Source organism: Phoxinus phoxinus (assembly GCF_949152265.1).
Source record: "Phoxinus phoxinus genome assembly, chromosome: 21".
Taxonomy (NCBI): Eukaryota; Metazoa; Chordata; class Actinopteri; order Cypriniformes; family Leuciscidae; genus Phoxinus; species Phoxinus phoxinus.
Window position 1 is genome coordinate 3,199,112 of NC_136896.1, and position 17,272 is coordinate 3,216,383.

At 36.4% G+C, this 17,272-nt stretch overlaps 2 protein-coding genes across 2 annotated transcripts; one reads left to right on the plus strand and one right to left on the minus strand.

The window, feature by feature from the left end:
* mrpl38 (mitochondrial ribosomal protein L38) lies at window positions 1-8,988 on the minus strand. Its single transcript, XM_079595408.1, has 9 exons — window positions 8,767-8,988; window positions 7,806-7,991; window positions 7,017-7,148; window positions 5,378-5,580; window positions 4,917-4,989; window positions 3,818-3,863; window positions 3,514-3,672; window positions 2,371-2,507; window positions 1-221 (listed from the first exon to the last, which is right to left on the minus strand). Exons 1-9 carry the CDS (start codon window positions 8,852-8,854, stop codon window positions 85-87), a joined length of 1,161 nt encoding a protein of 386 aa, XP_079451534.1. The 5' UTR covers window positions 8,855-8,988; the 3' UTR covers window positions 1-84.
* Window positions 8,936-15,493, plus strand: trim65 (tripartite motif containing 65). Its single transcript, XM_079595404.1, has 7 exons — window positions 8,936-9,048; window positions 10,019-10,444; window positions 10,775-10,870; window positions 12,337-12,567; window positions 13,100-13,268; window positions 14,157-14,246; window positions 14,611-15,493. Exons 2-7 carry the CDS (start codon window positions 10,031-10,033, stop codon window positions 15,153-15,155), a joined length of 1,545 nt encoding a protein of 514 aa, XP_079451530.1. The 5' UTR covers window positions 8,936-9,048; window positions 10,019-10,030; the 3' UTR covers window positions 15,156-15,493.
* Window positions 15,494-17,272: the final 1,779 nt, after the last annotated feature.

The window sequence follows — 17,272 nt, forward strand, 5'->3', positions numbered from 1 at the left end:
TGGATAACATATTTCGTTTATTACACACAAAAAAACCCCTGCTGTTCTTCAGTTGAACAGTGAACATTATCCATGCATAGGTGTTTAGTAAATCCCATATGTGTGTTGTGCTCCATCTCTGTAGCGGTCCAGGTATCGGAGAGGCTGTCCGTGAGGGTATTTCTTCTGAGGTGGGTGATACACCGGAGGTCTGTTGTACTCAAACACCGGCTCTCTCATATCTGTGGATAAATCAAGCACAACATTAGTTAATCAGTTGTTACAAAATAACACACGAGTCATGACCCAGTTCTTAAGATGTTAACATCACTGGATCACAAACCACATGTGAAGTGTTGCCAAGATTCGCATGAGAAAGATGCGGTCCCCTATTCGCACGGGATTAGTATTATCTAGGGACCTCTAGTCATTTGTAATAATTGCGGAGGTTGTCTGTGATCTTAATCCCGTGTGAATCGGTCATGTCTGTAAATTGTAAAGTAATAATTCCCCCGCAAATGACCGACCATATTTCACCGAACACCGACGTTCTGTGATAATATTAGTCCCGTGCGAATCGGCATCTCTGATTTTGTCCAGGATTTGGCGGGGCTGTATTATTTTTTCAAGGTATTTCTTTCCTTTGCGCCTTTTTATTAATCTTTCACGAAGAGTGGAAGCTGCGTTGGAGTGTTTTGACAGTGTTTTGGGCACTGGCCGTCATATCGCACACCGACACCATATACAATTTGCAGAAAAAAGAGAAAGCTGACAACCACCGGAAGAGCGAAGACAAAAAGAAAGATTACATGGATGACATATAACAGCATGCGCGAAGTAATATCATTCGGTTTATGATATATCATGCGTACATCTAGACCTATAACGACAAAACATTTCCAAACAATAGCATATCAAAAATAATGCACAATCAAGCAAGGGGGTTTTCACATCATAATTCGAGTTTAATGTTACAAATAAATCAAACGTAAACCTTGAGCTATTAGATTTTAACCTGGTGAGATGTTTTTTTTTTTATCCATCTACCAGACCCTCAACCATACGCAAAAAGCCATCTAGTCGCCCACTGAAAACGGATATATAAATATAACATGGGTATAAACTACAATTTTTATATCCGGGTTCCGGGAGAAAAGTCAGTAAATTCGAGTAGAATCACAGGCTTCGCTTATCCCGTGCGAATGCGCCACACGAAATTCAGATGTCGGGGTAATTTCTAAATCACACGAGGTCCCTAGATAATACTAATCCCGTGCGAATAGGCAAAAACACGGTTTGAAATCGCTGGTGCTTCTGACGTCACAAACTACCTCGTAACCAATTAGATCAACGTGTGATCGTCCACCAGTGGTGGATCTCTGAGCTGAGTGAGTGAGTGAGTGGAGGCAGGGCTCATTTGCATATTCATAGAGCCGCATATACTAAATGAGGAAAGGTTGTAGAGTTACACTCAAGCTATGTTAAAGCATTAAAAAACCTTTAAATATGTCATTTTGGTGATCAAAGGTGAGTTTTAAGGGATAAAATTAAGACTTTTTAAGACTATTTTGACCAACTAGCAGCAAAACAAGAGGTAATCACTCAGTCTCTACATTTTCTGATTAAAATTAGACTGATCTACCTTTTTATGTAACAGACTTTAAAAAGTTGGATCCATTCCTGAAGAAAACAAATGAGATGACTAACTTTTAACTATTCTAAGCAGTTTATGCAACCAGTCAATGGTCTGGGAAGAATAAGCCCAAAACTTTGTACATTTTCATTCCTTGAAGAGATTTTAAGGCTCTTCAAAAAAAAAAAAAAAAAAAAAAAAAGGCATTGACAGACCGACATCACACATTAAATAATGATAAAGCATATAGCAGCTGAGAAGGTCTCCAAGTATATTGTGCAAAGCAATGATCTCTGGATACCGTAACACTTTATCCCACTTTTTTTCTTTAAATGTTTTTGTTTTATCATTCCTGTGGCTGTTTTTATTCATTATGTGAATAGACTTATCTATCCATTATGTACTCCATTGTAAAGAGGCTGGGGGTGGAGGGAGGGATTGGTAGGTGGGTAGTTGATTAATTCTGGCTGATATGATTTCATGCAAGCTTTTGCAGATAAAAATAAAATAAAATTTAATGATAACCCAGTCATTGGGTTTGTCTTATAAGTGCCAACTACGCAACTGTGTTCTGGAAATAAGCCCCCCAAAAAACGCATCCCTTGACTCACAAAACCTATAAATGACTTCAAATCCAAAGTTGCTTATCCTGTCCACGTCATAAGACATGGCATTGTTTTGAGACATGGCAAAAATAGTAGACAAACTAGATTTTCCAGAAAATCTGCTCTTCATTACAATCAAGGAAGTTTACTCACTTAACAACTCATGAAAGGTCTGAGTGACAGACTGATCCCATTGGCACTGGAAAAAAGCAAGACCAGCTGGAGTGATGATGTCCTGATGTTTCCTGTAGAAGTCCAGCGTTCGGAAAGTCCGTTGCTTCAGACAATAGCTATAGACATGACAGAGAGACAACATATAGTTCTGCAAATAACTTTGGGAAGCGCTCAGTTTTTTTACTGAAAATGTATTTTTAAATCCTATGCAAGTTGAAGGGGTTTTTCTGAGGGGATTTCGAAGCAGTTCAAAAATAAATACAAAGAAAGAACGCAATTAACCAATTAAAAATACAAGAAACCTTTCAAGAACATGTCCAGGTCAAATTTCACCCCCAAAAATCACAAGAAATTAAGAAAATGTTATTAAAGGTACACATTAAATTTAGTTATTGATCAAAAAAAGTCAATACCTCATCAATCCTTCTTCCAAGACTTGTGTTTGTCCAACCCTGATTCACTATGGTAAGCATTTATATTTTACACCTGTCTAATATATATTGTGAAGGCTTGTCATTAAGACTGCTGGAATTTATTTTCAAGAAAGTACTGTCTATTAATAGGTAAATATTCGTAACGTCTTCAGCCACTCATTTTTTATTGTTATGAGAAAGAACCATATTCATCAGCCAAAAAAACACAACCCAAACAGGGCCGTACCCCCCATTGAGGTCCGTGCATGAAATAAATATATTGGAAAACGTAATATTTTGCAGTTTGTTCAGTAATTAAGGCAATTTCGTGATTTTAAACATCATAAATGTACATGTGGGTCATACTTTTGGAAAATACAGGAATCTGTAAAACATCCCTGAATATTCATCCACACAGGTTTCATTTTTCAAGTGTAGTAACTCTAAATTAAAAAAAATCAGATGAGAATCAACTTTAAGAATAATTAAATAAAAGTAAATAAATGATATGGATTTTAGGGGGGTAATATGCTTAATTGTCATGAAAACACTGTAATAAGCTAAATGTTTTAATGGTTCATTTTCTTAATGCAAAATATAATGCATTTTCTTTTTTCTTTTCTTTTCTTTTCTTTTAATGGGGTGAAAAATGAGCCAGAACAGTTTTCCTGAGACGTGTAATTGGTGTCGAGAGCCTGAGAGTACCCACCACGGCGAGGGCCGGAGCTCAGCGCTGAAGTCAACTGGACCGTCTTGTTTAAACAGGATGTAGGCGTATCTATGAAACCCAGTTCCTCTGGCAGGGAACGGGCTGATGTAATGACAGATCTCTTCTCCAAATGTCACAGCATTTCCCGGGATATTCCCACTGTAATGTTTAAGTAGTTACAAACTGATATAACCACATCCTTTCTAATGATTTTCCAATTGGAAACTGGCTGGGTGAGACAATGCTGTACTGAATTTTGCTGAAATAAGTATTATTATGGCTCAACTAATGCAGGCATACTCACACTAGCCAATGAAGATACTCCTGCTCACCATCCAGGAGGTGTTCATCTGCACAAACACACACAGCTTACTTCTGCTGCTGGGTCATTCATGAACGATCCATTCATTGTGTGTGTCACATGACAAATGAACCAAAGACTAAATATTTAGTTTCCCTGTAAATTATCTTTGGATGCATTATAATGATTTCTTAATTCAAAATATGATCAAGATTGCGTAGTTGGATGTTTTCAGGGAATTTGGCTGTTAAAAGCATAACATTTAAAGCCACTTAAATGAATGAAATGACTCGAATAAAGATTTGTTCATTTTGATGAACGAGAGAATCAGTGAAATGATCCGAACTTCCCGTCACTACTTACTTCACTCTACCTCCATCTAGTGGAGGAACTTAAGATCTTAAAACTGTATTTTACTGACTGTTTAATAAAGTGACGTTTCTGCTGGTCAACTGACCAAAAAGCATTTAACATCTCGAAAAAAAGAACAATAATGACAATTTATGAATAAAACCCCCCTCAAATATCAATTTATTTGGCTCAAATAAATTATATAATGACAATTTATATATAATAATATTGATCTATATATATGTATATATATATATATATATATATATATATAGTATATTATAATATACTGTATATATTATTAATTTTTATTTATATACAGTATATTCTAGTTCAAAAGTTTGGGGCCAGTATGATTTTTTTTTAAAGGAATAAGTTTATTCAGCAACAATTTTTTTTTTTTTAACTTTCTATTCATCAATGAGTCCTGAAAAATATCATGGTTTCATATTTTTTTTGGAGCAGCAAATCATCATATTATACTGATTTCTGAAGGATCATGTGACTGGCGTAATGATGCTGTGAGCTTTGCATCACAGTAATAAATTACAGTTTAAAATAAATTAAAACAGAAAACTGTATAAATAAATGCAAAAAAATATATACCGGTAGTAAAAAATTATAATAAGCACTTTAATTTGGATATGCACTTTAAAATCTGCATTTAAAAATGTCTGACTGAAAATACAGAATATGTACTACAGATATCATGAGATCAAAATATGAATGTGATGTAAATAATTGGATGTACCTGGGCTGGTTAACAACAGCGTCCAGAGTGAATTCTCTTCTGCTTCGAAGCGTATCCGAGGCGCTTGTGCTGCCTGTGGATTTCACACACACACACACACACACACACACACACACACACACACACACACACACACACACACACACACACACACACACACACACACACACACACACACACACACACACACACACACACACACACACACACACACACACACACACACACACACACACACACACACACACACACACACACACACACACACACACACACACACACACACACACACACACACACACACACACACACACACACACACACACACACACACACACACACACACACACACACACACACACACACACACACACACACACACACACACACACACACGCAGGAAATCAAAGCGTTTCCTAGATGTCAAACAGAGACAGTCTTCACGTGTTCTGAAGCCTCACCTGACTCGCCGTCAAGTGATTCCCAAAATGCACGACTGCATCGCTGTCATCTCCGTAAGCCACGTTCAGCATGACCCGCGGGAGAAAGTACGCCATGGGAAACAGGTCCTGGTAGATCCGGTAGTGTTCGGCGAGCCTCTTGATGTGGAACGGCCCGTTTGTCTTCTCCCATTGAGCCTTTACTCTGTCGAGGGAGATGCGAACTGGAAGCCATAAAATAAGAAAAGGTTTCATGAAATGTCCTTCCGCTGACTAATATGATTTAATGTCTAGACACGCAGCCTTTGCAGTGTTTCTATACCACTAAACATTTATATACTCACACTTAGAAGAAAAAACTAAATTATTATCACTAATATTTAGGGCTGTAAACGATTAATCGCATCCAAAATAAAAGTTTGTGTTTCCATAATATATGTGTGTGTATTGTGTATAATTATTTTGTAAATAAAAATACACACATGCATGTATATATTTAAGAAATATTTGCATTTATATACTGCATTTTTATACATTTTATAAAAAAATTTTTTTTATACAATATATAAATAGAAATATTTTATATATAAATAACACATTTTTCTTAAATATATACGTGAAAGTGTGTGTATTTATATATACAAAATAATTATACACAATACACACACATATATTATGTAAACACAAACTTTTATTTTGGATGCGATTAATCGTTTACAGCCCTACTAATATTAATATTTTTTAGTTTTCTCATTAATGCAAAAAAGGTTACATTTGTAATGTACAACTGTAAGTATACATAATGATAGTATTTGTTGTACTTGATTTATTTATTTAAAGTCCCCTCTGTCGTGAAAATCAAGTTTTTAATGTTGTTTATGTGTCTCTGTGGTGTTTTTATTCTGCTATAAGACAAACCATGTGTAAGTTCATAAGTCGACAGCATTGCTGAGTATTTTCTGCTTAAAACTGCAGTGAACCAAAGACAGTCTCAAAAACACGGTTTGAAATCGCTGGTGTTTCTGACGTCACAAACTACCTTGTAACCAATCAGATCAACGTGTGATCGTCAACCAGTGGATCTGAGTGAGTGAGTGAGTGGAGGCGGGGCTCATTTGCATATTCATAGAACCGCGTATACTAAATGAGGGAAGGTTGTAGAGTTACACTCAAGCTATTTTAAGGTATGAAGCCATTTTTTATCAAGGATTTTGTGATCAAAGATGAGTTTTAAGAAATAAAATTATTGACTTTAAAAAAGAACAGTAATGAGAATTTGTTCGGTTGGACAAAAATGTGCATAAAATATCACAATGGAAACTTTTTCTCAATAAGTACCTACTCGAGAGAGTATGCGATTTCAGACGCAGCCAATGATCTTACTGCGTGCTTGCTTACAAACTTTAAGAGGTCATTGATTTGACCTTGAACCTCAAGATATTCATTAGATACTTAATAATATATGCTTAGCAATTGAACCACACTTTCAGTTACTGTGTGATTTTCAGTTACTGTGTGATTTTCAGTTACTGTGTGATTTTCAGTTACTGTGTGATTTTCAGACACTAAATATTTTTCATCACTGCGTTTGCTTAACCCGCTCTACTTCCTCTTCAGAGATCAACCGTAATAATGCATTGATGATGCTGGAGTCACTCACATGTCCGTAGTCGATTCTCTCTTTCGATCTCCGGGCTCCTTTTGTTCTCCCGCACGATCTTCTTCCTCTCCTTCACCTCTGTCTTCCTGGAGGGACGCTGATACGGGAGGCCGATGTTGACCGGCGCAACGGCTGCTCACAAACACAATCAAAACCTCATGACAGGTGAATGTTCACGGACAGACAAAGCAGAAACCAAAGATGTCACCCAAACAAACCCACACTAATGCATCAAGATTTGACATTAAAGGGATACGTCACCTCTGGAAAGATGAATGTGTATTTAAAATGGGTCATTTATGTAGAAGAAATGTGAAATTATTTTTGAATTTGGAGCCTTCTAGACTGAGAAAAGCCAGAAAATTGATTTGTGGCTCATGTGGATGAAAGACAACAACTCCCAGAATGCACTTGCTTCACTGCCTTACGAGGCCAAGCCACGCCTACCGGTATAGAGCGCAGTTAAACAACAAGGCTAGGCTACTAGTGAGTCTCCGTGACGAGTCTGCCCGGGATTTCGAGATCGCCAAAAATGTCCGGGATTTGGCTTTAGCGTCTGCAGTCGCCATTCCTCATGTTCACTGCGGCGAGCGGGACGAGACTGACGGCCGCGGGAGAACGGCGAGCGGGACGAGACGGGACGTTTTCTACTGATACAAAGCTTAATGCTAAATCCTGAAGTATCCCTTTAAAGGTTATGTCATAGTGTTTCAGGGTAAATTCACAACTATGGATTTAATGGGTGTGTGTTCATATCTCAGTGGCTCAGGTCCATCCGTGATGACTTGCCTTCTTTGGTCTCCTCCTCTCTGTATGTCCTGTAGGTCTTCCACCAAACGTCTCTCCGGTCGGCCTCCTCCGCTGCTCTCACATAGCGAGTGTAACTGCGATATTTCTCCAGAGAGTCCAGCTGGGTCCCGTCGATGTCCTCGTTGGGCATCGGACCCAGAGGCGGGGACCAGTGACCCAGAACAGCTACAGAAGATTCAATAGAGGATGAATTATTAGTAGGGCTGTAAACGATTAATCGCGATTAATCGAATCCAAAATAAAAGTTTGTGTTTACATATTATATGTGTGTGTATTGTGTATAATTATTTTGTATATAAACACACACATGCATGTATATATTTGATAAATATTTGCATTTATATACTGCATATATATTTTTATTTTATTTATATTATATATAAATAGAACTATTTTATATATAAATAAAAAAAATTCTTAAATATATACATGCATGTGTGTGTATTTATATATACAAAATAATTATACACAACACACACACATATATTATGTAAACACAAACTTTTATTTTGGATTCGATTAATCGCGATTAATCTTTTACAGCCCAATTATTAGTATAATAAAAAGTAAGAAAATGTTGTAATGATACCAATAATAATAAAAACAACAATTATAAAAATATGTTGCAATATAAATATTATAAAAACAATAACAATAATAAATATTATAAATAAAAATATATAATTTAACTTTAATTTAGAGCATCTCAAGCAAGAAGTTAACTCAAAGTGCTTCAGAAAGATAGGAAAAATAGATAAAAGACTGAAAATACAGACTAATCAATTATCAAAATCAATATTGTACATATAGATGTAAAATGTACATGTAAAGGTCATTCAGACCAGCAGACACACACACACACGCACATACAGCAGTCGCACTGCTGATTATTTAACTCATTAACTGCACATTAACGCAAATGTCCTCCAGCAGCCCTCACCGGTGGACCGGAGACCCCTCGCATGATGCCTCCGGCTCGCATCACCCGCCGCCCGCAGGAGAACACACACGGTTCCGCGCAGCGCCATGATGGACCGCTTCTCCAGCAGAGACGCCGAGAGAGTGACGTCAACACACAGAAACGTGACGTGACGTGCGTACACGTCATCGCGTATGTGCGCTCCTGCATTAATGAGAGGCGACGAGATTCACCCGTGAGAAAGTCAGCGCGCGCAGGAATCGGGATTTTACGTTTCTTCGCATCTGATGAGTAAACAATCCTGTGAGTTTTATGAAAAAGGAGTTCGTCGATAGATAAATAAATCTTCTGCTTTAAAAATAGATGTTATTAAGTGGTGATGAAGGTGCAGGTGAAGTTTGTTTATTTACTGTGTCTCGATGTTTCCAGCACATCAATTCACCTAAACAATAAATAATGACTATACCTCATGAGTCAAATGTATTTGATTCTGTTATACATTATATATAGCAGTTATACTTCAACACGAACACTGATATAGGTGCTCAAGTTCATCCTTTCTTCCTTCTATCTATCTATCTATCTATCTATCTATCTATCTATCTATCTATCTATCTATCTATCTATCTATCTATCTATCTATCTATCTATCTATTGTCTGTTTGTTTGTGTACCTGTCTATCTATCTGTTTGTCTGTCCTTCTATCTATCTATCTATCTATCTATCTATCTATCTATCTATCTATCTATCTATCTATCTATCATCTATCTATCTATCTATCTATCTATCTGTTTGTCTATCTATCTATCTATCTTTCTATCCATCCATCCATCCATCCATCCATCCATCCATCCATCCATCTATCTATCTATCTATCTATCTATCTATCTATCTATCTATCTATCTATCTATCTATCTATCTATCTATCTATCTATCATCTATCTATCTATCTATCTATCTGTTTGTCTGTCTATCTATCTATCTATCTATCCATCCATCCATCCATCCATCCATCCATCCATCCATCCATCCATCCATCTATCTATCTATCTATCTATCTATCTGTTTGTCTGTCCATCTATCTATCTATCTATCTATCTATCTATCTATCTATCTATCTATCTATCTATCTATCTATCTATCTATCTATCTATCTATCTATCTATCTATCTATCTATCTATCTATGATCTTCTGTGACAACATGAACCAATAGTGTTTCTCTGCAGTCGTAAACACTGTTGCTTCATTTATTATATACTTTTTTTTTCAGGCTTCCAGGTTTATGATGGAGGATCACATGCAGTGCACAATCTGCTTAGATTCGTTTAAATTCCCTGTGACCATCCCGTGCGGTCACACCTTCTGCAAGGTCTGCATCTCCAAATTCTGGGAGGCCAAGGACAAAGACTTTCACTGCCCCGTTTGCAACAAAACCTTCGTCACGAGGCCTCAGCTGAATCGTAACGTGTCTCTGTCGGTGCTATCGGAGGTGGCCGCCACACACAGTCCAGTGAAGAGAGACCTGTGCACGGGAGCCTCGGTCCACACGGACCCGGAGCAGATCTGTGAGCGGCACCAGAAGCCTCTGGTCATCTACTGCAGGAACGACAGCATGTGTGTTTGCTATGAGTGCTCTGTGATCGAGTGTAAGGGACATGATGTGATTCTGGTGGAAGATGAACGGAAGAACAGAGAGGTACAAACACACACTACCAGGGAGTCTCATTTAAATAGTATCATGCATTACAATAATGAGATTTTGGGGTGAAACTAATGATTAATTTTCACTAAAAATTTGGAAATATCACAATGCTATGTTTTCTTTATGCAAAATATATATATTTTTTTATTCCTTTCTGTAATTTTAGAGTGCAATATTGTAATCTTCAGGTTTTGTGAGAGTCAATCTGTTGTCCATTTTAAATATTTGTTGTTGCTGACAGTTTTAAGAATTTGAATGATAATGTTTTGGACCTTGTATATGAGACAACATTAATATTTTTCACATTTTTCTTTTGGTATGCAGGCAGGATTAAAGAAAAAGAGTGCGGAAATCAAGAAACTCCAGGAAGCCACTGAGAGGAACCGTCTGGAGCTCATGGAAAACATGGAGAAAGCGAAGGCAAGCCGTCTCCTATCATTGCCATCTTCATTAATAGAGACTTTATCCAACTATGAAAATGTACTCGTTCTCAAAACCAGATGATCATGACAATTTAAAATTAATTTGCATTTGTTTACTACATTAGTTAACATGATCTAACAATGCAAAATGCTTCTAAGGATTTACTAATCTTAGTTTTCAACAATTACTAATACATAATTAAAACCAAAATTTGTATCTGTTAATATTATTTAATGGCTATATATAATTCATAATACATAATAATATCATTTGACATTTGTATTTGCATTAACTAGCACTTACAAAGATGAATAAATACTGTAAAAATGTATTGCTCATTGTTAGTTAATGCAGTGATTAATGTTATCTAACGGGACCTTAGAGTGTTAGAAAGACGTTTCTTCCATGGATAACAAAAGGAGATGTTTTGAAGAATATTTACATTGCACTTTTTCATTTAATGAAAGCAAACAGTGACCAAAAGCTGTCGTGCTTAAATAAGGACTAAAAAAGCAACGTAAAATGACCATAAAGTAGTCTATGGAAAATTGAAATCAAAATTTGACAAAAATCTTTCATTCTGCCACAACTCTAATATCTTATTCACAGTTTTGCATTTTAAACATGTAAGACTCGATACTTTTCGGCATGATGAAATAAAAATTTTTGAGAATAAATGCCCAAAAATATACATTAATATATGTGACCCTGGATCACAAAACCTCAAAAAACCCAAAACCTGGTCACATGGGTCCATTTTATGAAATTGAGATATATATATCATATGAAAGCTGAATAAATAATCTTTCCATTGATGTGTGGTTTGTTAGGATATGACAATATTTTGGTCGAGATACAACTATTGAAAATCTGGAATCTGAGGGAGCAAAAAAATCAAAACATTGAGAAAATCTCCTTTAAAGTTGTGCATTTATGTTCACGATTGTGCTGCATTCACTCACAAAAATAAATGTTTTATATATTTATAGTAGGAAATTTACTAAATATCTTCATGGAACATGATCTTAATATCCTAATGATTTTTGGCTTAAAAGAAAAATCTATAATTTTGACCCAAACAATGTATTGTTGGCTATTGCCACAGATATCATAGTCATGTGACTGGGTTTGTGATCCGGGTCACATATAAGAGAGTCCACAAACTCATAATATATCCATAGAGTCCACATAGTATATCTTATTTAAATTGCAAAAAGTTTCTGTATTTAATTTATCCTCATACAAATATATTACAGGCATGTTTTCAACCTTTTTAATAAAAAGATAAATCAAATAAATAATAGAACATTGGAACAAATAAATTGAACAGTACTATAGAGATTAGGGACAAAACATAGTAATGTAATAGAAAAAAAAAACAAATAATATTTACAATATTTCACATATAGATGAATAGATACAGCAGTGATATAATCGCCGCTCGTGGCCCTCTGCTCCATCAGGTCTCACTCCAGCAGACGTGTCAGTGGGTGAACAGCAAGTTCTCACAGCTGATAAAGGTGTTGGCAGAGAAGCAGGAAGTGGCACAGCTGTTTGTGGATCAGCAGCAGGAAGTGACCGTGATGCAGGCCGAGGATAGGCTGGCTGCGCTGGAGGAGAGAACCATGCAGCTCGTGGCCCTTCAGGAGGAGATCAGCAGCCTGTGTTCCCTCCCTTCATGCCAGCTCATCAAGGTCACAACATTTTATTTGATAAATGAGAAAACAAAATGTATAATACATTCATAATTAAATTTAAGAAAATAGTTAATGGCGCCATTTGCTTTTTTTATTGATGCCACTAAGAAAATTTGGTTGTGGAAAATATATATTTTTTATTTATTATTTTTTTTACAAAATTGTTGCTTTTTAATTTGTATATATATATTTGTTATTTATTTATTGGGTCATACTTTAGATCAGGGTCCAATTCTCACTATTAACTACGACTTTTGCCTTAATAAACTCCTAATTACTGCTTATTAATAGTTAGTAAGGTAGTTTTTTAAGTTTAGGTATTGGGTAGAATATGGGAATGCAGAATAAAACATTAATATGTGCTTTATAACTAATAAACAGCCAATATGCATGCTAATAAGCAACTAGTTACCGTAATAGTGAGAATTGCACCCTAAACTAAAGTGTTAGCATTTATTGTTATTGGTTAATGGTTTCCACAGATGTACGTCACATGTTTGTTCATGTCCCTGCTTGTGTGCTCATGCAGGACTCCAGGTTCATCGAGGTCCCGCGCTTCAGTGACGTTCCTGTGGATGTGCATGTAAGCGCACAGGAGAAGTTGACCCCCGTCACAGATGTCCTGTCCCGCGTGTCTAAGCTGGTGTGTGAGGATCTGGAGAGAGCCACACTGGTGTCCGGAGGACCGGAGAAAGAGGGTGAGTCGGGATCACACTGACTGACCGCCTGATGCATGTTACACACAGAAATGGCTAACATCTGATTGGTTGGTTGGTACTCTGCAACTTTCACAAGTCGAGAAACACAGATTTTATTTATTGTCAGCCAGTGAACAAAGTCGTATTTACAAGCTATCAGTGGATTTGCCAAAGTTAGCCAGGTTAGTAGCATCACATTTTTCAAAGATATTCAGAGTTTAGTTTGAGGGGCTTATTAGTAGCAAGTAAACTAGAAACAGAACTGTATATTCTATAATCTTACAAAAAAAATGATTTCGCAATATTTTACACTTTTGGTTGAAAATGCTATCCTATGCATCACAAATATGAATTTATACACTTTTTAATGAAAAGTTGATGATAAAAAAACTACAATAAAAATGGCCCTAATGACAATTTTAAGTAATGGTAGACCTATTACTAATTTGATTATTTAATTTATTAAAACTGGCATGAACATACTAATGAAAAAAACATACTGTTTAATCTATAACTGCTGAGCATGATGAAATTCATGGCGAAACACACACACACACTAAAAACTGAGGTGTCTGGAATAAGAAAAAAAACTATATATATATATATATATTATCAAAATATTGAAAAAAAAACTTGGTTGATATCTCAATGTACACATTTTTATGGAAAAATATGGAGACTGATTATACAAAATACTGAAAAAAAATTATGTTCTTTGTGAGAATTTCCAAAGTAATGCTACAATTTAGATTTTTTTTAAATATATATTTACATTTATTTAGCCAGTCATGAACATCGCAATGAACAGTTGTATAAATAAGTAATTATTTAAAAATAATGTTATCTTAAAATCTGATCAGCATTGCTTTTTCTTTGTCTTTCTCGTAGGCTCTCCTCAAGATAAGAGGCCAGTTCTGGCTGTTGTTCCCAGTCCTGCAACTCCATCATATCCAGCCGAGAGGGAGGGGCTAAACGCATGTACGCTCTTATCATATCATATCATATATCATATCATATATCATATCACACGTATGACAGTACAGTGTGGAAAAAGGCACATTATTCTCAGTCTCATATATTATTGTCTCATATAACAAGTATTCATTACTTCAATGAGCTCATTGTATCTGCATTAAATTACAACATTGTTTAAAATGAATAAATTTTTAGCTAACTGTGATTTTCTATATGTACATTTCTGAAATACATAACTTAGTTACCTCTGATACCAGAACACTGTCTAAATTGTAATGTGGACTCTGCTTTGAAACGATGTGTATTGTGAAAAGCGCTATACAAATAAACGTGAGTTGCATGCATTGCAATTCTTCTCTTCCCCCAGACCGCTGCAACCTGACCTTTGACCCCCGTACCGCCAACGCTCACTTACGCCTTTCCCAGAGCAACAGGAGGGCGGAGCATCTGACCTCTGGACCCCGCCCCGTCCCGGCCGACGAGTCCCGCTTCGACCACACCTGGCAGGTGTTGTGTTTCCAGAGCTTCACTCACGGACAGCACTACTGGGAGCTGGAGGTGTCCAAACCGTGGGCGTACGTGGGCGTGACGTACCCGAACATACCGCGCAAAGAGAAGGGCAAGCGCTGCATGGTGGGGATGAACGAGCTGTCGTGGAGCCTCCAGCTGGACGAGCGGCAGCTGAGCGCGTGGCACGCCGGCTGCAAGGAGTCCGTGGCGGTACAGCTGCAGTCAAACGCTCAGCCGCTGCGCATCGGCATGCTTCTGGACTACGAGGCCGGCACGCTGACCTACTACGGCGAGGGACAGGTCCGGCTGCACGCCTTCCACTGCGCGTTTACACAAGCCCTGCTCCCGGCGTGCTGGATCGGGGAGGGCGTCACCGTTACGCTCTGTGAACCGCGAGCCTGAACATCTGTACGCTGGTTTTGTCCCCAACAGGATTGGTCCTGAGGAATAGACGCATCCCTACTGTAGCCGGACCTGAGACGCGTGGCCTTCCTTCACCATCATTTACTCCTCCTCGTGTTTCTGCGATGAGATTTGAGGAGCTCAGGCTTTACTCTGGGATGGTGCTGGTAAAGCTCTGCTTGATCTGTGGAGAGTTAGACCTCACGCAAGTACGTGAACACAGATGCGTTTAGCTGCACTGGCTTGATGTGTCAGTCATAAGATATTTCCTAAAAAATAATCAATGACAGTTGTGTATATATATTAGAGCCGGGACATAAACATTTTTAACGCATTTTAATCGCACTTATTTTTGCACCGCGGAACGTTTCTCACTGGATGAGTTTAGGCGGACTGATTATACTGGAGCACCAACTAGCGTTCATAACCATAGACTCTATATAATATCTATGTTCATAACTTCCCTAGTCAGTTCTAACTAAACGATAACTTCAGACAACAACAAACCACAGTGAACATGAACAAAGAAGCTGACGAGACCGCTTTGGTTGGCCCCGTGGATGGGACATTTTGTTATAAAAAACGAACGGATGGAAGCGTCGATAAGAGCATGGTTGTGTGCAAGCTATGCAACAAGGAATTGGGAACGGCTATTGCTAACGTTACACTTAATGGCAAAAATAGCACTGGTCTGCTGGACTTGGTTGAACAAAAATAAACAATATTTTGTTGCTTAAGCTTATGTATTCAGGCATTATTCAATGGTATACTAAAAATCCATGTGAAAAAAATGACTTCTCACTGTTCTCAGGTCAAATATTTATATGCAATTAAAATGCGATTAATTTCGATTCATTAATTACAAAGCATCTAATTAATTAGATTAATTTTTTTAATCGACTCCCGGCCCTAATATATATATATATATACATGTATATAATGTCAAATTGATTTATCGTTATTAATTGCATTTAACATAAAAGTTTGTGTTTACCGTACATAATATATATGTGTATATATATTGTTACATTTATATATACCATATATGTGTGTGTGTGTGCGCTTGTCTGTGTAAATATACACACACACACAAATTATATATATATATGGGGATAAATATATATAGGTGTGTGTATACAGTATATAGACATAAAATATATATATACACACATTATGTAAACAAACTTTTATGTTAGATTTGACAGCACTAATATTAATATATAATATATATATATATTCCTCATAGTCATGTATACATATGTATATATTGTTATAATATATATGCATACTGCACAATATACAACACCGGTCAGAGGTTTGGAATAATCAATATTTTTTTGTGTTTTAGAACTGCATTTATTTTATTTGCTGCAATTATTATTTAATCAAAAATACCAAACAGTATTATTGTGAAATATTACAATTTAAAATAACTGTTTTCTATTTGCATATATTTCATACTCATCATATTATACTGATTTCTGAAGGATCATGTGACACTGAAGACTGGAGTAATGATGCTGAAAATACAGCTTTGATCACAGGAATAAATTACAGTTTAAAAGATAATACAATAGAATAAAGTTCTTTTAAATTGCAATAATATTTCACAGTGTTACTGTAAATCTGCTGACATCTGTGTTCACGTACTTCGTAAGGTGTGTTTCTGGCATATTCTTACTTGTGGCCAAATTATGGAAACTTTTAAGAAGTTGAGTTTGCATTTAAAGGCCAGATGTGCACTTTGTGTTTATGTTGTGTTCAAGAGACATCAAAATTATTATTATTATCTGCTGTATCCACTCTAGTATAGGATTCATATTTTTAGTTTTAAAATATTAAGAGTCAAACATCTATGTTGTGTTCATTTCCATGTTCAGTTGTCCTGTTGGATAGGATTCTCGTAGTAGTGATTTTGTATTTGTATGTATTTCTACTGTATCAGTTTTAGTAGTATTTTATTTTTGCAGAGTTTTAATGTGTCTATATTTCGGTCATTATCTTTTAACATTTCAGATACTGACATCTTAAATTATGAAATTAAATTTCATACTCTTAATACTCTAGTCATAAACTCTAATTTCATCGCCATTGGCTATGTTCATAATAGAGTACTT